The following is a 22,552-nucleotide window of genomic DNA, read 5'->3' as shown; positions in this document are numbered from 1 at the left end:
GAAGAACACACAAGAAACCATCTTCTTACAAAGTAGAATTCCTGGGTGCAGAGATACTTACTGGACATTAATGGTTGTTTTGGCATCAGTGAAGGTTTCCAGTGCTAAATGAGAAGACATTCCTATACCAAGCAGCTGTTTAAGACTTACTGATACTCATCAACCAAATCAGATGCTTCTCATGTGTGCACTGACTATTGTATTGCAGCAACAATACAGCCTTAATATTTTTAGATCCTACAGTCAGAACAGATGTAACAAATGTGGCATGTGAAACATTCCATGTCATACAAAATTTAAATTTTTGACAATTTTTGACAATTTTTGTGTGACATATCTACATGGATAGCTGAAGAACTTCTGTTATCTAAGTTAAACACTTTTCCCAGCAATTTGAATTGAAATCAAAAGCACAATTCATGACGTACATTATTAAAAAAATGCTTTATTTATTACTTTCAGCTTGAGACTTAAGTTACTACCCTTGCTCTAAAATAAAGTCATTATGGGCTTCATTCCTATCTGGACCATAAAGCGAGACTAAAATTGCACATGTAGCTTTTCATCACAGCAATAGATAAAACCCGTGACACACTACCACTTCCAAAGGATGCATTAACAAAACTGCACTCATTCTAACAAGGTTTGTTGGTACACACTAATAAATTCAACAAATGTACAATATCTGGCGTGATTTTAAATGTACAGGATGCCAAAGAAAACAATTGCACTACATTCACAAACAGTTCACAAAAATACCAATAATATTACTGGTGAACTTTTTAAAAACTTTTCAAAGCTATTATATACACCATTCTTTTGAAAACTATTACAGAAATACTCTGAAACCTTCACATACACTTATTCAATTTTTTTTTCTTAATACTGGCAATCTTCAGAGCTCCTGGTAAGTTTAACTTGGCATTCTTCTCATGCAGGGATTTTCTCCCATGTCAGCCTGTCATATTTTCAGCAGCCTAGAAGCAGAAAAAAAATTAACCCAAGTCACCAAAAGAGACATCATGTAGATTAAATTTAATCTTTTCTTGTAACTTTTTAAAATTACCTAGAGAACTTAGGGGTCTAAAAAAAAAGCTACTTAGGAAATTTTTTTCTAATGAACACTACTTTTTCCTAAAAAATAATGCTCTCAGGTGCCATCACCCCTTACTAGAAGAGCCACTGCTGTTTGCTTGTCTTACATCCTGTATCTGAGCCTATCTTACATCCTTTTATCTTGTACATTTCCTCCTAATACTTCCAAGAAAGGCTCAAATGCACAAATATAGTTACCTCTGGAGTTTACTTCATATAATTTATGGTAATTATTACCTCATCCATGTAGATTAGTTATTGACACAAAACTCAGAAGAACGACACTAATCATAACTGCATAAATCACACTACCAATTATTTGATTAACAATATTAGTGTTTTTATCACTGAATAACTACAGTCAACAAAGCACAGTTATTGAAGAATGACAGTGGTAGATTTTATACCAGTTATGGGACAAAAAGGCAAAAGAGAGCAACAGGAATGCGAAACCAGTGAAAGCAATGGAAGAAGTAAAACAGCCCTCAATTGTTTGTAAACACAGTTAAATGCATATGTAAGACACATTTAAGTACAGACACAAATACAAAATATGCACGAGCATAGAAAAATGTTAAGTTAAAAATAAAGTCTGAAATCTTCCAGAATAGAAGCAAGATATAGGTTTCCCCTTTCACCTGTCAAAAATAGCCAAATATAAGATGCAGTAGTAAAAAATCCTGTCTGTGATGTTTAGGTAGACAGTAAAGAATGAAAATCCTTTAAAATGCAAGCGAGGTTTTTTTTTTAACCATCTACTAGTTAAACAGGTAAATACACATAGACAAAAAGCCCTATATATACACACATCACGAAATCCCCGCTTTCTGGTCTTTGGAAAGGTTCAAAACACAGGCTAAGGAGGTAAAAGCAATATGTTAAGATGATGTTAACAAGCTGCATGTACCTGTTTACAAGTACTGCTGCATACTCTTAAATCTGAGGTTTTAGTAATGAGGTGATACTCGTTAAAGGAGAAATCTATTTTTGATATTATGCAGGTAAGGGGACAATTGGTGACTATAATAAAAAATTGTGAGTTTTGGTTGTGGTCTTTTTCTTCAGAAGTGTTAGTTTAATTATTTTATTTCTACAAAACAGGTTATTTCTAACATTTCTTGTTTCAAGTCCAGTTGTATTCATTGTCTCCTCTATTGAACAGCTAATTTCCTTGACTTAAAAATTAGTTATAACAAAGTACAATCTACAAACTGAAGTATAGCAAGTTGCACGTGCATCTGACTCTTAAAAACAAATTTATAAGCTTTTTAAACTAAAGCATTACCTTTAAAGCTTCTGTAGCCTTGCGCAGCTCTTTAATAACAGAAGATAAGGCTTCTGGATTTATCCCTTGTTCGCAAAGTCGCACACAAATAGACAACGTCTCCATATCCAAGCCAGTGTTTAATATTCTTGAAATCTCAAACAGAACTGCAACAGAAAAAAAACGAAAGGACTTTAGTTCCTACAGACTATGAAATTTCAATGATCAAGATTGTTCTTCATCAACATTTAGATACTACAGCACTTCTACAGTGTGAACATGGCAGATGTCCATTGCTGTTTGCAACAATAATTATGCTCAACCTTCTCTTAAGCTAAAAGCTACAGCTTCTAACATAAACACCATGCTTCCCTGGTTCCGGAAATTTAATACTGGATAACAGGTTTTAAAAAATTAAAAAAAAAAAAGAAACTGAAAAATTCAACAATTAATATGCCTGTCAATTAGGTAAAAGATAGGCTATAAGAACACTCTGTGCTTTTGGACTCCAGACACTGATGAAGTCTTTTCTAGTCTTTATGTGTTGAGGTAGTCTTTGGCAGAGAGATGTAGCAGTTTCTCCACAACAATTCTGAGCTCTTAACAACTTTGCAGACAACAACTGCTAAATGTCTGTATCTATCTTAAATAAAATATATACATAGTTACACAGAAAGTCTGGGCTCCTAAATCTGAAGATTAGTGAACTGTCCTTATCTGTCCTCAAAAGCCTTACTTTGTCTTTAAATCTGCCTGTTGTCCCTCCTGTCTAAAGCATTCCTGCAGAAGAGGAAAGAGGGAAGTTGTCAAGTACAGTTACTAGAACTTTTATTCTTTGTCCTTCCCAAAGAAGTCACTCTCTATCTGCACAAAATGGTTTTACCCTCTTGCAGCATCAGAGGAGCCATAGTGATCCTGCTAGTCCTACCTTGCCTCCAGCAGCAGGTCAGAACATGAAGATCACTGGCTGAAATGCTAATTTTTACACCAGCTCAACTCAAGAAGTTCTGTACTAAAAAACCCTTTTGTAACAGCAGCTATAACTTCAAGAGGGAAGATGCTGAGAAAATAACAAATTCATAGCACTATCCCTTGAACATTCTCCCGTGCCTCTACTCCCTCATTAGGGCGTTTTCAGAGAAAGGCTCCACATTTAACAACCCTCAACAGACTGCCTGGCTGCTTTCCACCCTGCATATAAGCTTTTGGTATAGGCATTTTGTGGAATTCCAGAGTCTCACACTACACTGAGAAACAAAAGATGCCAGCTTTGATTCCTCACAGTCAGGCTGAAAGTGAGGACCCCAGCTTCACCCACCTGCTCACATTTCTCACGGCTTATCAATCTCTAAAGTATTTCCCAGTACCCCTTCTCTCACATTCCCCATCCCACAACAGTACCTGAGTTCAGGGTTTGTTTTTTTTCCATATCAAATCTATTTTAGTTCTGCACCACTGACTACTTTTCCTCAAAGCTTTCACACTATATTGTAGTTCGGGTTGTTCTGAGGGCTTTTTTTTGCACTGTACTTTGGTTTTACGACATGAGCCTCGAACAAGAGCCAAACGTGGGGGTTCAGGTCAGTTCAGGCGCTGCCGCTGACACCGGCCCAGGGCCCCTCCCTCCTCTCTCTCTCAGGTCACGTCATTTACATCAACCGTTACACATAACGAGAAACAACAGCAAATATATACGTACACACACACACACATATATAAATATATACAGACACCAAAAAACCCCTAGTATTCCATGCTAGCTACCTAGCTAAATTTAAAAAAGAAACAAAACCATGAAAAGGAAAAGCCACGTCAGGTCCAAAGACACTCGCTCGGCGGGGGCTGAGCTGTCTCACGAAGTAAAACAAAACCTGCCGCGCGCTGCATCTTTGGGCAGTCGCAGTCCGCGCCCCTTCCCCCAAGAGAGGTGCCCGTGCGCGCGGCCCGCGGCGGGGCCAGGCGCTGCCTCTCCTCGGGTCCCGCCCGTCGCTATCCGGGACTGTCACGCACCGTCCATGGTCTCCCTCACGGCGTTCAGGCTCGCGGCGTTGCTCGCCATGGCGACCCCGCCGCGCCCGGAAGCGGAACGCCGCGCGCACGCCCGGGCCCGCCAGCCGCACGTGACGGCCCGGCGCAGCGCGAGCGCGGCGGAGGCGGGCTTTCTTTGAATTCGTGCGGCGGCGGCGCTGCCGATTGGCCCGTTCGAGAGAGGGGGAGTCCTGCCATTGGCCCGACGGTGCACACCGCGCTCCGTGATTGGTCAGAGCCCGAAAAACAGGGCGGGGCTGGTTAAAGGGCCGCCCGGCGCGGCGGGGCGGGAGCGGCGGCAGCGGCGGCGGCCGGATAACGGCGGCAGGTGGCTGTGCCCGCATATTCGGCATTCTCGGCTCTCCCAGCTCACCCGGCATCGCCTCCTCGGCGGCGGGGTTTGGGAGAGCGGCGAGAGGCTCGGCGCGGTGGCACCGTCCCGGGGAGAAGCGTGAGGAGGGGCTCAGCGGGGCCGCTTCCCCCGGGGTTCCCGTTCCCTTCGCGGCCGGGGCCCGGGAGGTGCCTTCTGCCGGGGCCCCGCGAGGCCCGGGGCTGCCCCGGCCCGTTGAGGCGGAGGGCGGGCGGTTTTAGCGCCCGGGACCCGCCCGGGGCGTTATTGCTGCCCTGGCCGCTGGGGCTGTTCGGTCACTTCTGGTGTTAGCTGGGTTTTTTTTTTGTTTGTTTGTTTGTTTTTGGATTTTTGTCTTGTTTGCTTGTTGTTTTGCCCTTGTTTGGGTGTTTGCTTGGCCTTTCTTAATCCCTCTTTTCGTGTTCTTTCTTAACTCGTTTTCGTAGTTTCTGTTTGCTTGCAGTTGTTCGTACCAGCCTTATTTATTAACTTTATGCCATTAGGTCCAATCCATAGCTAACTTCGTTTTTGAAGTGTTGCTTGTTCCTTAAAATGATTAATTCTCTCTGCCCAAGGCCTTCAGGGTGGCCCTAAAATGTCAAAAGTGTGATTTCGTTGTTATCCCTAATTTTGCTCTCCCTGTTTTTCAGGTATAGCTTAGTGTTATGGGTGATACAGAAGAAGCTAAAATGCAGATAACGCCAGAAACTCCAGGACGAGTCGCAATTCTGAACCCTTTTGAAAGTCCCAGTGATTATTACACTCTTCAGGAGCAGATTGTTTCCAGTCCTTCAGTCTTTAAGTCAACGAAATCCTCATCTGTAAGATCTAGTCGTTAGTTGTGTAACTATACAGATGTAGTGCTAATATTTTCAAATGTATTAAAAGGGGTATTTTGTTTAGTGTACTTCAACATACGTACTAAATTAAAGAGCTTTGGTGACATTTGGAGTTCCTTCTCTTCACAGAACTGTGCTGCTTTTAAATACTAATATTGCCACTTAGTCTTCCTCCCTGCCTAAATTTATTTTGTCTTTAGATATTAGTGATTGAGTGCTAAAACCAGTAGAAAGTAGATAAGACTAGTTGTTGGATGTGGTACTCTGGTCCTACTTACAGTGCAGAAAACCAGTTTCTACTTAGATGCTGAGTAGGCCGGTTGCAAAAAAAAAAAACTTATGCAAATTGCACTTATGTTGTGAGCTGTTTGTGTACTCAAGTCAATGATTTTGTGTATCTGTGACTGGTTTTTTCATTGCAAATCACATACTAGTTTGCAGTTGAAATTATTTTCTGATAAGCAGTTGAGGTGAATCTACTAATGAAACTAAAAAGACTCACTTGGTAGTTACTTCTCCAAATATATTTGAACAGTACTTTGTTAAATAAAGGCATGAAGCTTCTTATTTCTGAATTGGATTTTGCTGTGCCCTGTGTATGGCATTTATGAGGGAAGCGTTGCAGAATGTGCAGGCATTTGCAGCTCTGGTCTTAGAAATGGGAACTGAAAGGAAGACTGCTCTATTACTTGGATAACTTGGGTTAGGATACTGAGTTTCTGTGGAGCCACAGTTTGGATTGAAGAAGCAATTTAAGTTCATCTCAAATTATATATCTTTAGTAGACCTGTCCATAGGAATTGAGAAGAAACTGACACCTTGGTTTGTGAGTACCAGCTGTAATCTTCCACTTCAATATTACTACCAGCAGGATAAGAAGCCTGACTGACTTACTTTTTTTAGAGTAGATCATTTAAATAGGATTTAAATGATTAAAACATTTAAACATTTAACATTTTGATTGGTTTTGACAGAAACTACATGGAAGCTGTGATTGTATTGTTCCATTGAGATTTGTCCTGTGGTTTTATTTTTCTCTTTAGAATAGCAAGCATTAAGATGCCTGTTTCTTTCTTTAGACACCAGGAAAATTCAGATGGTCTATTGATCAGCTTGCTCTAATAAATCCTGTGGAAATAGACTCGGAAGACATTCGACGCCAAGGAATGTATTTGAGCCGTGCTAGGTAACTTACAATTTATTTTTATGCAGCTAACTTACCTTTAATACTAGTATACTTGTTCTTATGCTTTATTAACATTTCAGCATAGCATTAAAGACTTTTTAATAAAATCTTACACAATTTTTTACATGATGATGATATAATATTTAGATGAGGCTACCTCTGTGTTGCTTCCTTTTAGTGTTAAGAGCTGCTGATTCACTCTGATTGCAGTTTGGAAGACAGCCAGATAAAAGCAGCTAGTGGAAGCAAGAAAATGTCTTGCCAGTGATCATTACCAGGCTACCTCTTCTGCTCCTTGTTACAACACAGTTTATCTTCTCAGAGTGCTCCATAGTGAGGTTTCTTTGGTCCTGGGGCTCCTGCAGAAGGGTAGACGTGCTGGGGAAGCTAGCTGGGGAAGCCCCAGCAGTCTCTTTCAAAGGTATAGATTAATGTGAAGGAGGGGGCTCCAGTGCTAGTTACTTGAAGTAGTTTGGGAACCTTACCTCAACTTTTTTTCCTTCTCTGAAATAACTTGCATGAGAAAAATGGGTGGGTAAAATGTCTTGGTATTTGGAACTTATCTTGAGGGATAACTTGACATGCAAGTGGTAGAGGGTGCCAAGTGAAAGTAGCCAGGGAGAACCTTAATGGTGAACCCTGTAGACTGTCCTGTACATTTCTCAGATACAAACCTGCAGAAGGAACTGCTCCTCAAGGCATGAAGCACTGCAGGAATAGAGGAATGAACCTGTCCTGTCTAGATCAGATTGCTCAGTCGCATCCGCCTTGATCTTGAATGTTTCCAGGGATTCCAAGCAACCTTTTCCAGTGTTTCAACACCCTCATCACAAAAACTTACTGGTTTTAGTGTCTGACTGAACCTACAGCTCTCTTTTTGAATAATAAAAACTGTAGGACTATTACTGTCCCCAGCTGTATCTGAATCACCAGGTCTTAATGTTTCCTGTCCTTTCTCTAGCAGTCAGTAGGTTTCAGACTAATGCTTTTTATATGTTTTAAAGCCTTAAGCCTAATGTTTTTAGGGAGTTAATTACATTGTTTCTGGAACCTTACTCAGATAAACTAGCTTTAATGGAGAAGACTTGGGTGACAGTTCCAGTGATGATGAGTGACATGGCCTATAGATATAAACATGCATTGTCTCAGTGGGTCCTTTCAGTCTGTCCCACTGTTTCATAATCACTGTGGTTCATTTTTTTTAAACTATCTGCTGTGACTAGAAAGAGGCTAGTTTGACTGTGTGTAGATTTGCTGTGTCCATGCCTGCATACACATACATGAATCCACAGGGATTGTATGCTTGTTTTTTGGTATAATAATCTGCAAGAGCCTTCATAGATCTGTCACTTCAGCATCATCTAGGCAGATGTAGTTGAAGGTGGCATGTCCAAACATTGCAGATATATTTGAAGTCTGATAGGTATAAAAGAGAGAGCTGTGAGAGTTTATGTATTTGTCACATCTGTGTGTGCTTGTGTATCTAATAATATCTTGTTATCTGACTGATTTCTAAAATTATTCAAGGGTAATTCAGGTATATGAACTGTGAATGAAAGTATTAGGTGGTTCAGCTAAGAAAATGATGAACGTTTATAAGCTTCAAAAAATTTTACAGTAAATTACACTGTAGTAACTGAAAGTCAGGCTTGAAGGTGACCCTTAGAGGAAATATAAATACAGAATCTCACACATCATGAAGTAACTACAATATTTTTTTAAAAACAAGTTAAAGGCTGCATAAGGAAATATTGTCATTGTTAGAAACTGAAACTGAAGAAGCTGTGGCAGACTGGGTATTTCACTAGAGAGAACTCTGTGCTGGGAAAGTGGGCTGTGTCAGGAATTTGAGTGTGCAAATTCCAGGAGTGTTTTCAGTTGCCTTTTAATTCCTTACAGCTCAGTTTTTTAGTCTGCTTGGTTTTATAGTGCAAGTCTAATCTCATGTGAATTTTAATAGTAAAATATGTTCATATAAAATTATTCTGGAAGATCAGTTATGATTGAGTTTTTGTCCAGACATGCTGAGTAAGCAGAATATTTGCTATTATGTACTTTTAAATGGTACAAATATTTTTCAAATCAACTGAATTGAGAAGTGCATTTATGTTTCTAAATTTATGTATGAGATCATTGCATGTAAGAGTAAAAACATCATCAGATTTAGGGTTTAGTGCAATTTAATTTATTAAGTTCCTCTTGAGCATCTATAAATTATTATATGGCTGGACTTTACATCTTTTCCAACTTATGTGATGGTTTTGATAATTGAGTTGTTTTTCATTTGTTACTTAGAATTGATAAGGAGACAGAAGACAGAAGGCAAAAAGCTATTGAGGAGGTAATAAAACTTCATGCTATCAAGTATTGATTTGTCTACAGAAAAGATTCACGTCTTTTACAGGATTTCAAAACCCAGAAGCCTATTATATTTCAGTAAGAAAGTAATTTTGTGCCCTCATCCTTTGCAGTTGTAGCTGGGAATCCACACGCTCCTTTTCTTCCCCTCTTCTTTCAGAACACATGTAGGTCAAAACAAGAGATTTTTTTCTTTTGTTTTTCTTGACTAGTGGTAATGTGGCTGTAATAGAACTCTTACTAACTTCAGGTTAGAAACAATGATTGAGAATTTGGGAGTTTACAGTAACAGCTGGAGTGATACTGCATTTTTTGAAATATTGGAGAATTTGTGTGGGTTTGTTGTTTTTTGTTTTGTTTTGTTTTTTCATTCTTCCAAAGTCTGCTTTGTTGGATGGAAGACTTGATTCTGGTAGCTTGTATTTTCCCATCCATTTTTCATTTTGTTTTTCACTATTCATTTGGCTAGCAGAGAAGGAAAAATGAAATGTTAAAAATATTCACTGCAGAAATCTCCAATGTTGTTTTCAATAAAAAAAAGTCTCTGATAGGCAGGTCTATCAGTTTCTGTCTCTACAAACAAAAAATGTTTTATGGTTCCATAAAAGAGCTGTGTAGTTGACCTGCAGCTAAGATGCTCTGTTCTAAATTTGCATTAAAAGGGGTGTTTCCTCTTTGTGAGGTATAACCTAATGGATTATGCAGCTGAACAGCTTGAAACCCTGTCTCTGATAAAAGTTATACCTTTAATAGCTGCATGCTTCAAGCTAAGTTTTTTTCATTTACTTTGAGTCGTGCATTTTTTTGAGAACAGGATTTGCCATGTGTTTCTTGAAGCTTTGTAATAGTGGTTGTCTCCTTAGCATCAGGGTGTTTCTCAGTGCAGCTGTGATGGTAGACAGTTTCTGGTTCACAGAAAAAGACTGAACTGCCAGTATTCAAAAGTGTTTTACCACTAACCAGTTTAGCTAAATACGCTGGCACTAATAATGTTGCCAAAAAGCTTTGGTTTATCACTTTTACTGTTACTGCAGTGTCTGTCACTTCTATGAAATTCTTAATTGTCAAAACAAAACATAACAAACTGAAATTTTAAAACTAATTATTTTTAAACTACTATGCTAGAAGCATGGTAGTGACAATTCAATTTTTAAAATGATTAATTACTGCTAAGTGAAACTTGTGTGTAGTTTTCACTCTGCAAACTTGAAAGATCTGAGGTGCTGTGGGTCATAAAGAGCATAGGGGTCTTCAAATCAAATTGTTTTTTCTTTAACCTCTTTGGGCCTCCAATAATGGAATGTTCTACATTTTCTTTTCTTGTTCAGGGTACTAGTCTAAATTTAAAGTTGAAAATTTTAAAAAGTGCTGAGATGATTTGTTTTTATTCTACTCCAGTTTTTCACAAAAAAACTCATCGTTCCTTCTCCTTGGACTGAACATGAAGGCAAACAAGTTTCTCAGTTTAATTCAACTAAATGTAAGTTGCTTTTTTGTGTCCACCCAAAATAATATAGCTTTTGGAGAGTTTATCAAGCATATTTTTTTTTTCAACCTCAATTTAAATGTTAAGAACCAGGGATAAAATATGGTACAACTGATTGATTTTCAGCTGTTGTTGCCAAGTGCTTTCTTTGTTTAAAAATTATTTATTAATTGAAAGTCTTGTATAATTTTCCTTTTACTTATTCTTGGTCTTTGTTCTTAAATTTTTCTCCATTAATTATCTGTCTGCAAGCATTTTAATTTACGCACATAACTTTGTATCTGTAACTATCAACTGTGTTGATACCAGTAATAGCCAAGTCTTCTACTTCACTTTTTTTCTTCAGCTAGTTGCATGTCCTCTTATTCCAGCTGCTTTCCTCACCATAAAGCATATTGGAAATAGAATTCTGTATTCTTTTACTAGCAGCATAAATTCCTGTTGTCATCCTGCTAGCTCACTGTCACTAGTGGTGGTAGGTTTTCTAAATTTGTTTCATTTATGCCACTGTTGGATTTTGTTCTTAATGCTTTTATTGAAGTTTATATATAACCAGCAGAATACAAAACAAATTGATTACAAGATGGAAAATGTGAGCTATAAAGTACTGTTTGCATGCCCTGTTGTTTGATATGAAAGTCTGAAGTAAGTGGAGACTCTTGGAAGATTTGGAAAAGGCTAAGCTGTTAAATTTTTTATCAAGGAAATGCAGCTTGTGGATAGTTCTTCAATTGTCAGTTGTAATATGGTCACTTTAAGGGCAGAAAACATAAGGCATAATCTGAAAGCTGGTAAAGTGAATGGAGGAAGAAAATAGTCTCATGTGTTCTTCAGCTGCATAAAAAAAAAGTTGAAGTGTATCTTCACTTTTCTCCAGTCCAGACTGAATGATTTTCTGGAAATGTGCTTTACTTGAACACAGCCTGTTTAGCTAAGCATGAACTAATTTGTTTTAAATCTGTGTCATCTAGAGACAGGAGGAGACAAAGTTTTGGGCAATGTTGATGCTACTTCGCTAAGCTTTTTTTGGATAGAAACATGCTGAAATTCTCTTGATAGCTATAATGGTAATTTTTTTCTCAGTACTCCTTTCTAATCTCTTCCAAACATTGATGCAAAAGTTTTGTTTGGTTGTATTATGTATTTTAACTTAATGTTGCTACATTTCAAAACTATGTACAGTGCATGTTTAAATTTAAGTTCTATGTTTTCCAGCCATAGATATAAATAACATTTCCCCGATTGGAAGACAGCTGAGCTTGCAGCCTGGGAAAAGCAATGGTGAGTAAAAGGCAATGCCTAAAATTACAGGCTTTCTGTGAACAAAAATAATGCATTTTTGATGGATATTTAATTTCAAAAGGAAATTATTTGTTTGTTAGTGTTACTGTAGAAATAGTTTTTCTTGAACTGTATGGTACTGTTAATTTTAATATCCATTTCTCATAGGAATTTAATTCTATTTTACTCCCTTGTATTTTTTCAAGTAAAAAAATAAGTCCTCTGTAGACTGTGGAGTGCATTTTTTCCAACTCAGTGTCTACTTTTTCTGGATTAAAAAGTGAATGTGAGCTTCAGATTTATAAGTAAATTATAAGTTTTGAAAAACCTTTAATATGCTGGATTGTTTTGTGTTAGAAAATCATGATTATTTTCTATGCCAAATAAATATCAGAAATCCTAATACATATTTTAAACTGTATTGTTTTAGATAAATAGTTACTGTTTTTCCCCAAGGTATTTTGATTTTTCTGCAACTTCATTTTGAATCCTTACTTTCTTCAGAGACCTCTCTTCTCAGTTAACATAAAAGCCTCTAGAGAGGCATTCCTAAACCTCTTGGGTTTTTATCTCTGAGCCTAGTGTGCTGCATGCGGTGTTGTTAAATCAGAATCGTACTTCAAACACTTTTCCTTATTGCAACTGTAATTTAAATACCTCAATTGCAGTGCAATTTGTAAGTGAATTTTTGTTTCTACAGCTTTAGCAAAAGGTCTCACTGTAAGCTAATTTTGTTGGTTTTATTCGTTGCAGCTGCTTGTCAGACAGTACTGTCCTTGCCAGTGGATTTTAATTTAGAGAAAATACTAGGTATGTAATGTAATACCTAAATTTAATTATGAATGTCTAAATAGAAAACTTGGTTTTGTAATGTTGGCTGGGTTTGTCTTATGAAATACTGAAAACTAAATGTACGAATGAAAGTTTTATGTATTCTAAATAGGCAGTTACTGCATGACTGGAAATTGTTCTGCCTGCAGGTGGTTGAGGGGAGACCTCATTGCCTTCTACAGTTTCATCATGAGGGGAAGAGAAGGGGCAGGCATTTGTCTCTTTTCTCTGGTGACCACTGACAGGACCTGTGGGAATGGCCTGAAGTTTTGTCAGGGGCTGTTTAGGTTGGATATCAGAGGGTGGTTGGGCACTGGAACAGGCTCCCCAGGGAAGTGGTCACAGCACCAGCTTGACAGAGTTAAAGAAGCATTTGGCCAATGCTCCCAGGGACATGGTGTAGCTCTTGGGAAGTCCTGTGCAGGGCCAGGAGTTGGACTTCAATGATCCCTTTGTGTCCCTTCCAGCTCAGGATGCTCTGTAATTCTAGATAGCCTGTTCCTCTCCCAAACACACAAACAGAGCAGTAATTTGTCTTACCAGAGCTGTTTGTACAGATGCCAGCCAGGAGTCTCAAAGCTCAACCTTGCCTTGAGTAAAGCTGAGCTGTAACTCTGGCTTTACTGTACCTGAAACCATGGTGGGTACTAGAAGTTGTGTGGTAGCAAAAAAGCCATGACTGCAGAGTGAGGAGGCAGGAGTCCAAATTAACTGTCTGATTATAGATGCTGCATCAAGCAATTGCTGCCACTTTCTCAGGCAAGGGGGCAGGAAGGGGCTGATCTTACAGCTCATAGGTAGAAACAGTGGGTACAGCCAGCTCAGAGCATTTTGGCTGCATGCTCCTATCCCAGTGCTGAAATTCAGAACCATGACTGTGGGCCAGCAAAACATATTTATTGCCTTTGTTTTTTGTCTTAACAAATGCTTCCATCAATACGTAGTTTGGGAGTTGATGAAAAAATTCTCCTACAGGGAATATCTAACTAGAATAGAACAAGAGATAAAAAACCTAAAATAATCTGGTAAACCTGAGCATATTTTAATGGGTCTTAGTTTATGCTTTCCTACTGTAAACAGCTAACTACTTGTACTTTTTTAAGTCTAATCTGGTTTGCCTCTGGATGTATCATGAAGACCATCAAAGCATATGGGAGACCTAAAAAGAGTCTAGGTTTTCTTGGGTAGTAAAATAATCCCTGTTTGACAGCTCAGATGTGAGCAATAATACAGTTCTGGAGAAAGATCAATAAGTATATAGAAGCCAATGTTTTTATTTTTTTAAGTTCAGACTTCAGTACTAAGGGATGAGAGGCAGAAGTGGAACTACCCTTAGTAGACAGAGGTGACATTTGTCGGGATGACAAGCAGTCCTTTGGGATAGGTGCCTAAATAAATTAATTAGTTGCTGTATTGGTAAATTAGATTAAGTGTTTTAATTTAATTAGGTTAAATGTTTTAATTCCTGTAATGGAATGTATTTTTTTTTCTACATTCGTATTGGAAACAATTTTCCCCCCACATTTCCAGGTGAATATTTTAGAACTGATGAATTTGCAGATCAGTCTCAGGAAAATCTGAGCTCTTCATCACTCAGAAGAAAGCTGTTTTTAGAAGAGAATGGGAATGTATCTGCATGTTTGTCCCCTTCTTTGCATAGTCCATGTGGTAGTCAGCCACTTGGAGTGCTTTGTTCCATAGAATTATCTCCAGTTCGGTGCAGAAGCCCTCTGGACACATCTAGTTCAGTAAGTAGCCCGTTTTGTAGGCTGGGTCAGATGTACTTTATGGGGGAGTAGGAGTTAGACTAAAACTTGGCTTTGTTTTTTTTTTTTTCCAAATTCTGAAAAAAAAAAGTGAACAAAAGTCCTGAAAGAATATATTTCTGACTTCTTATTATTTCAAATTATTTCGTTGTGCTGCTCTTCTTTTGTATTGGGAATCATGTTTTAATTTTGTTATGAAAAGGGAATAGGAATTAAAACATACAAAAGACATGCTGAAAGCATGTTAAAACCTTTTTTTGCCCATAAAATGTGTCTACAAAATGTCCTGTTTAAATTCATGAATTGCTGCCTACAATAACAGTTGATATGAACATGTGATATAATTATATTTCCTTTAAATCTCATAAGCTCATTTATAGTGGAAGAAATGATTTGTGGATCTTTGAAGTGCAGTGCTAAATATGCCTTTTTCTTTCCCATTGGCCAGAGTTTTCAGATGAATAGACATTTATTAGAACACAAAACAAAATGTCCATTTTTTAAATTAAACAAGATGAACCTTATCCCCATGTGGACATAGCTAAAGTGGTTTAGGTGATGTATTTTCATCTGTGGGGTGGTTTGAAGTGCATGGAAAAAACCTACCTACACTAGGATAGTGTAGCTTAAAAAAAAAAGATAACCTAGTAAAGAATTCCTACAATATATTTATAGGGCCAGAAGTGATGGGTGGGTGAGGGAGTGGCTCTCGGGTTTTTGTTGTTGTTTATTTGGAGGGGGTTTTTTTGTTTTGGTTTTTTTTTTTTGTTTAGTTGCATGATAGTCTTAAGTAAGGTCATTCTCTTTTCTTAAAGAGAAACACTTTTGTATCTACTGCTGAATTAAGTACATTGGATTACATTAAAATATAAATAGTGTCTGACTTTTATCTGCAGTGATATAAGTAAGAAATTTAGATTAAACACTTGACTAGATACATAGCATTTATTCCCTATTTACATTTCTCATAGTTCTTAAGTATAGTGGATAAAATAGTCCTAGCTGGTATTAGGTGACAGTTTCTGTCCATTGCTCTTTTCCCCTATGTGGAGGCATAAGGTCCAGGTGAAGAGCTGCAATTGGAATATTTAAGCTAAACTAGAGATTGTCATTGTAAAGGATTAGTCCTTCCCAGTGCTGCCATATTAAGCATTTGAGTTAAAACAATTTTATATATACATGTTAGCCATAGTTTGCATTATAAAAATAATGCTCTGTGGGTTTGATTTTTTTAAATTTATTTTTTCCCCTTTCTCCTTTCTGAAGGGTCAGTTTTCATCAAGTCCTATTCAGGGAGGAACAAGAGCTTATAGTCTAGGAAGTATAACCAGTCCCCCATTTTCAGAGGGGTCTCCTGCACCTAATGGTTCTCTGCTTTTCACCAATTGCTTTTCACATAAGAAAAACACCACTCTCAGGTATGGTTTAATTGTATATGTATTACTCTATGTTGAGTAATAGATTTTTACTATACAAACTTCAAAATTCTTACTGGAACGTTTTGCTTTTGGAGAGGCATTTCTGTGCTTGGCAGACCAGCAGTTTCCTGTATAACACATCTGCTGTTCAGCAGTGAAATATGTGAAACAATGAAGTGTATATGCTTGCAACTCATCAACTAGGGAAAATATTTCAGAAGAAGGCACTGAGACCCAACAAGAATGAAGAAAAGATAAAAGGGTTAATTTAATCTATTGTAGGAGGGGTTTTAAAACCACATGCCTGAATTTAGTCAGGTTACAATTCTGATTTGGCCCAGCCTGAAGCATTTTAATATCAGTGGGCAAAGACTGTTTAGCTTGAGCTTTCAAATCATGCCATCATGAAGATTATTTGAAATGAAATGACTAATGAAGAAATCACAAACACTTTATGTCCTCATTGCTCTAGGAAATGTCACTGTTTCATGCTGTGTCTGTACCTGGTAAGGCTTAATGCCTTGTTTATACATGATTTGTACAGCTTTGGCATGATTACACATATTTATACATGACTTTTACACATTTTGATTAATGGTATTTTACACCATTATATATGGATGATGTTGCACAGGTGTTTTCTCACTTGTTTGATCTTTAAAATTCATTGCTGCCAAAAAATTTAAATGCCTATAGATTGTGTATTGACATTTGTTTAGGAAAAAATGAATGGGGGACTAATGGACTATACTAAACCAGCCTTCACCCATTTCCCTTTGAATACTGTATAGTAATGACATTTAAAAATACAAGGTCTCCAATACAGCAAATGATGTCATAGAAAAGAAATTTGGTGGGATAAAAACTTGCCTTTACCATATTCCATGGTAAAATGTATGTATGGGTGATGGGTTTGGTTTTGGGTTTGCTTGTTTGGTTGGGTTGGGAGGCAACAGTCAGTGAAATACTCTGTAGTTTGCTATAAATTATTCAGTGGACTGCAGGGCCTTGAGAATGATGAGTTTTTTCTATCAGATATCAGGTGAAGTTAAACTTTGCTCATTTTTTTCAGACCAAAGAAAATTTACATTTCGTTCTCCAGATATTCCTTCTTCCTCAAGTAGGATGACACCCCCAAGTACCAGAAGTCCTTACATAGATGGTTGTTCTCCAATTAAAAATTGCTCTCCTATGAGACTTGGAGCCCGTAGAGGAACTGCCCAATATCAGACTTCTGTCATTAGAATACCAATTGCAGTTGAGAATCATGAGGATGAGGAGGACAAGGAAAACGCTTCTCCAGCAGAAGCTCGCTTCCCAGAAATGGATAATGGAATAAAGGTACATCAGGAAGACAGTGATACTTTTGGACATGGTACACATCTCGTGGTGGCAACTGTGTCTATTGCACCAGATCGCTCAGAAGGTTGTCATCAAAGGTTGTCATCATTTCAGGACATAGAAGGCTTAAAGGAAAATAATACTGTAGACATGGCTGATGCAGCTGAAGTGTCGGAGGAAAACACTTGGATGAAAGAAACAATTGGCAGTAGCAATACACCAATGACCAGCTTTATGACAGGCATTACTTTCAGTATTGAAAGCTCTCGCATGTGCATGTCACCTCTTGCAGAAAGCAGCGCAATTCCTTGTGACAACAGTAGTATTCAGGTAAAAATACAATTTTTGGTTTCTCTGTAAAACTGAGCTCAACATAACTTGGAATACGTATACTAATCTGGAAGTAATTGTTATTTTCTCTTACTGGATATGGCATCCAGGCAGTATTGTGACTTTTATCCATCCCTTCCCTTCATCCCCTCTTTGGGTGGAGTTAGCCTAGCAATTATTTTTGTGTTGCTATGTACATTAGTATATTTAACTTGATCCAAACTCATGCTGTTAACAATTTGCTTTTGTTATTAACTGGTCATAGTTGGTTTGTTGGATTAAGTTCAGTTAATCAAATGCAAATCATACCAGGTATATGAGGGATTTATTTGTGTTAAATGACTACATTTTTCAAGCCCAGCTTTTTGATTTCAGGTGGACAGTGGTTACAATACACAGACTTGTGGAAACAGCATTATGGATACTGCAGGGGCTGAGAACAGTTGCAGAGAAAATGATGTGAACACTATCGTGTTTCAGAATAAATCTCAGCTGCTTAGAACAAAGGTAGGATTTCTGGTTAAAAAGTGATAGGCTTCCCATCTAAAGCATCCCATTTTATTTGGTTTCAGGGACCCTGAGAGGAGAGAGTGTCAGATGATGATAAAGATGTTGATGTAGTGTCAGTTCAGAGACTATATTGAATAAATGCAGGACAAATATCTTAAACTGGCAAAAAAAATTAATGTTTAATGATAAAGCAAAGGCTGTTTTGGAGGATACTGAGGTATATGCATGAATAGTAGTAGTGAGGCTGTTCATGACTATTGTAGTCAGTCTATAATTTTTGTTTCTTCTTGCTGCTTCATTTATTGCTAAGTTTTAAGCATGTGCCTATGGAGAAGGACATTTCTGGAGAAAAATTGTCTGCTGCTAATTTTTATAAACTTAGTGTTGAGTCCTAGACCATACCTGGCATGCTGACTTGGTGGGGAACTTTCTGCATAGGTTACAGTCTTTTTACAAGCCCTTTGAGGACCTATCTGAAAAACACATTACAAATGATAATACATATCTAGCAAAGCTCCCAACCCCTTAATCTTGTGACTGATAGGAAAGAGTTCTACTTCTTCCAGAGACTTGGAAGCAAGGCTAGTTTCTTTGGAGAAGAGAGCAAAGACCATCTCCTCTCAGTAATTATGGTCACATGATGCTACAAACTTGGTCGTTTATGGTCTGCTATGTCTTGAAAGCCCTTCAAGGGGAGACAGTACTGACCATTAGTACCAGATTATTAAAAAAACCTCAAGTAAACCCATTCAGCCCTGACTTCATTTCTGGATGTGACATGCTAAAAGCCACTTCGCTGCTAGGGGAAGTGCTGACTGATGGTGTCTTACAGACCACTGATACCATATTTTAAGTTCATTTAAGACCAGGACAAATATGCTCTTACAAGAACAATAGATATTTTGTCATTAACTTCTAAAAATTCTCATCTAAGTTCCTGCCCCAGTCACTCTGTTGGACATGGATTTTATGTGTGCATGTACTTGCCAGAATCATTTGTCTGGTATCAAACCCATCCTAGACAGACTTGCCAATGTCACTCAGTTCCCACTGTTAGTCCTTGAATTACTGGGTCCCGACTAAGCCAAATTTTGCTTTTTAGATTAGGAGTAAAGTGTGAAGGCATTAAGTGCTTCATTCAGATCTTACAACTGAGAACCCCAGGGAATAAAAAGAAAAAAGCACAGACATTGCTGGCTGAAATATTCAAGTCAGGCTCATTCAGACATTCATGTGAGCCCTTGAAATGCGGTAGTTTTTGCAGACAGCATGTTTCAAATATCTGTGTAGAGAAAACGTTTTACTTCATTTCTTTCTCATTTCAGAAGGGTTGAGTTGGTACTTAAGTACTTACTATACTTGAAATTTGCAGTTAGTAATCTTGGATCTTGTTTCTTTGGGAGAATTTCTGTTAAAATGGTTTTAAAACTAACTTTTTCTTATTCACCTAGGAGTGTTCTGTTTTAAGCCATAAGGACAATCAGTTGCTGGGAACAAAATCTCCTGAGAAGCAATCCTGTTTTCAAAAAGCCAAAACACATAACACAGTATTTGGTCAAAATGCAACTTGCAACATTTCTGCTTGGAAACATAAAAATGAAAATCAGGTTCGGGGATTTCACAAAAGTGGTATGTAGTTTTCTGATGGAGAAGTTAATCTGTGGTTTCTAATAAATTTTTATACATATGACCTCAATTACCTGGATTATATATACTATTTTGCTTTTCTAATGCAAATGTAATCAACTGTTTGGTATATATTAAGGGAGTTTTTAAATAATGTGGGATTTTTCAGGTCTTATTGAGAATTTCTAAGTGTCATTAAATGATCCTTTTTGAAAATTAAAGTGTCTAGATTTGGTGCAGAGAAACAACAGGGTTTTTTTCAGAATTGTATTCCTTCTATGACTAGGGTGGATTCCATGAGCAGCCTAGGATAACTTGCATAGGAACCAGTATAACTGCAAAATCACTTACATTTTAAGATTTGTCCCTCCTAAAGGCACGAGAGACATTCTTCTTTGTGGGAAAGAAAAGTGGAAGGGGTATTAGTCTGGTTTTGGATTGCTTTTCTCCAGCCAGATATATTGTGTGGCTTCATAAATACTACCACTAGTACCAAGAGTAAGTCACTGGACAGAAGTGAACTGTTGGGGTGTGATGAGAGCAAATGCCAAGTTTAGTTCTCTTAGAAATATAAAATGAGCTTTATGTCAAAAGAAGTTGTTTAGTAATTCTCTAAACAGCTTTTTCCTTGGCTTGACAGAGATCTGTGATGTTAGTTAGGTTTAAGTAAAATGTATTATTGGTTACCTTAAAATTAAAAGCTAGTGTTGTGGCTTTGGTAATTGTTTTAGTACGAAACTTGATCACCTGACACTACCAGTGTCTCTGAAGAACAACTATGTCCAAATTGATGTTCTGGTACTCTTTGGAAGGAACCTAAGAGGGTGCCATAAGATTCATTGGTCTCAGTACTATCACTAAGAAAATGGTGCAGCCTTTCTTAATTCCTAGTGTTATTATGTTGCTTACAGAAATTACCAAGATACTTAGTAAATCCTTAAAAAAATAATTAACTTTTGCGTGCCATTTATTACCAAAAGTATTAATACAAGCAAACCTTTGATCCTTTCAAGAAAACCATCAGTTAATTAAAATGATGGATTGAAGGGGGGCGTCAGAAGCCCAGAACTCCCTTTGTGTAATCAAATCAGATTTAGTTGAATTTGCTTGTATTTGTTTAAAAGAACCTTCTGGAATTTATAAATGTGAATTGGGGGAAAAAATCCATATGGCAATCTTGTGGCCCTAGTGACCAAGAGGGAAAGAAGAACTATGGGATACACTGGTATTTTTGGGCTCTGGTATGTAGAGCTCTGGTAAACTTCATTAATGTAAAAGAGAAGTCCATTCTAACAAGTGTTCCAGGTGAAGCAGTCATCATCTCTTTTCATGGCAAGGATGTCCCAGGATACTGGATGGAAGTTCTGCTTTCTGTTCTATTCCACAACTCACAGAAAAGCTTGTACCAAAGTGACAGACAGTGGCTGATGAGCAGCTATTGGCACACTAGGCCTGAAACCTACTGGTCATATTGGTCAGATCTAAATTGGAAGGCAAGACAGTATTTAAAAAAAAATCTCAAAAGGGGAGGTGTGAACAGAATGTCTTGGCATTAAAATCAAGTCTCTTGGCATTAAAATCAATGTGTTAGACCTGAGAGTTGTGTGTTGTTTGACTAGAACAGTTCTTGAAATACTTCCATTAATAATTTCCTAGTGAAGGCTTTCGGAAAAGTGCATTTAAGAAAAAGGAAAACGTCTGTCCACATCACTTGATTGTAGATCTCACATTGCAAAAATAAATATAAAAAAGTTTACTTTAGAAATCTAATGAGCAAACATGATGTGTACTATTTTTACTTCTGTAAAAACACAGAAGTATTTAATCACTTTCTGTAATGCATGTGGGATTGGCAGTAATGGAATCTAGTGTCCTATATTAGCTGTTTCATTGTCTTCACACAGTGGTCTACTAGAAGCTGGAAATACACTGAATTGGTAACTGTTAAGGAATTAATTTTGTTAAAAGTAGGAGATGAACTCAGACTTCTGGAAAACAAATTTTATAGAATAGGGCCTTCAAAATGTTCTTAGCTTTAGCTTCTGAGTTTTGTCACTCAGAAGCAGATACAACTTATCTGAGATTTAAAGGTTTTGTATGACCTTGTGTCATTTCTGTTTCTCATGATAATTTTAACAACAATCAATTAAAAGGACTATAGAAAGGATTTATTTTTGCAATTGTGATTACTAAAACAGTAATGTAAATTTAGTGAACGTTAAGCAGGGTAGCCTAAATTATGTGTTTATGAATTTTTCTGAGTTACATGTATAATTTAAAATTGGGTTTTACTTTTTAACAAAGTTTTTTAATTATTTTCTCAATATGTTAAATGATTGGAGGCTTCTGAACTATTCACAAGTAAAAAAGCAATCCCTAAAGTATTTAATTTTAACCTGTATTAGTATTTTCTTCAAGCTAAGAAAAGAGTAGAAATGGATGAATGTGAGAAGTGATTAAAGATGCTCCCACCTCTATTGTCTGTATTTTTTGTCCTGTTTTGTAGTCTTCAGTTAGATGGGAAATATTTATTTTATGGAAACATGCCTATTTTTTATGATGTTTGTACAACTGATTTGTAGAAGAAACCTGCTGTGCAAATTACCATGGAAATCACTTGACCATTCTGTTTCTGTAATTGTTCTTAATGCATTGGTTGGCACACATTGCACAAACGGTCATTGTTTACATTAAATTAATATAAGTAGTTTTAACGAGAGTCCTTTAACATGTCTAATTGTAAATTGAGTAGTGAAACAGAATAAAGACATTTCTTTAATACCTATGTTGTTCAATTACTTCTTTCAGTTCTGAGGTGCTAAAGAGAATGCACAGAAGTGCTGA

The 22,552-nt window shown here is 37.3% G+C and overlaps 2 protein-coding genes across 2 annotated transcripts; one reads left to right on the top strand and one right to left on the bottom strand.

The window, feature by feature from the left end:
• Window positions 1-425: 425 nt before the first annotated feature.
• MZT1 (mitotic spindle organizing protein 1) lies at window positions 426-4,482 on the bottom strand. Its single transcript, XM_036393856.2, has 3 exons — window positions 4,370-4,482; window positions 2,381-2,526; window positions 426-977 (listed from the first exon to the last, which is right to left on the bottom strand). The coding sequence occupies exons 1-3, from the start codon at window positions 4,416-4,418 to the stop codon at window positions 954-956; spliced, it is 219 nt and encodes a 72-aa protein (XP_036249749.1). The 5' UTR covers window positions 4,419-4,482; the 3' UTR covers window positions 426-953.
• Window positions 4,483-4,954: 472 nt separating this feature from the next.
• On the top strand, window positions 4,955-22,489 carry BORA (BORA aurora kinase A activator). Its single transcript, XM_036392884.2, is given in 12 exon segments — window positions 4,955-5,557; window positions 6,655-6,761; window positions 9,057-9,102; window positions 10,518-10,599; window positions 11,821-11,886; window positions 12,640-12,696; window positions 14,248-14,465; window positions 15,750-15,857; window positions 15,859-15,901; window positions 16,974-17,572; window positions 17,948-18,079; window positions 19,534-22,489. Coding segments are annotated over 12 exon segments (1,800 nt in total). The 5' UTR covers window positions 4,955-5,401; the 3' UTR covers window positions 19,720-22,489.
• Window positions 22,490-22,552: the final 63 nt, after the last annotated feature.

This window comes from Molothrus ater, chromosome 2, assembly GCF_012460135.2.
Source record: "Molothrus ater isolate BHLD 08-10-18 breed brown headed cowbird chromosome 2, BPBGC_Mater_1.1, whole genome shotgun sequence".
Classification (NCBI taxonomy): domain Eukaryota; kingdom Metazoa; phylum Chordata; class Aves; order Passeriformes; family Icteridae; genus Molothrus; species Molothrus ater.
The sequence above is the reverse complement of the archived record's forward strand: the minus strand, read 5'-3'. Positions and strand labels throughout refer to the sequence as shown.

Coding starts and splice junctions, on each gene's coding strand:
- MZT1 (XM_036393856.2), bottom strand. CDS start 4,418: ATGGCGAGCAACGCCGCGAGCCTGAACGCCGTGAGGGAGACCATGGAC. Junction 2,527..4,369: donor CGTGAGGGAGACCATGGACG/GTGCGTGACAGT, acceptor TTTCTGTTGCAG/TTCTGTTTGAGATTTCAAGA. Junction 978..2,380: donor AGGCTACAGAAGCTTTAAAG/GTAATGCTTTAG, acceptor TTCTGCTTCTAG/GCTGCTGAAAATATGACAGG.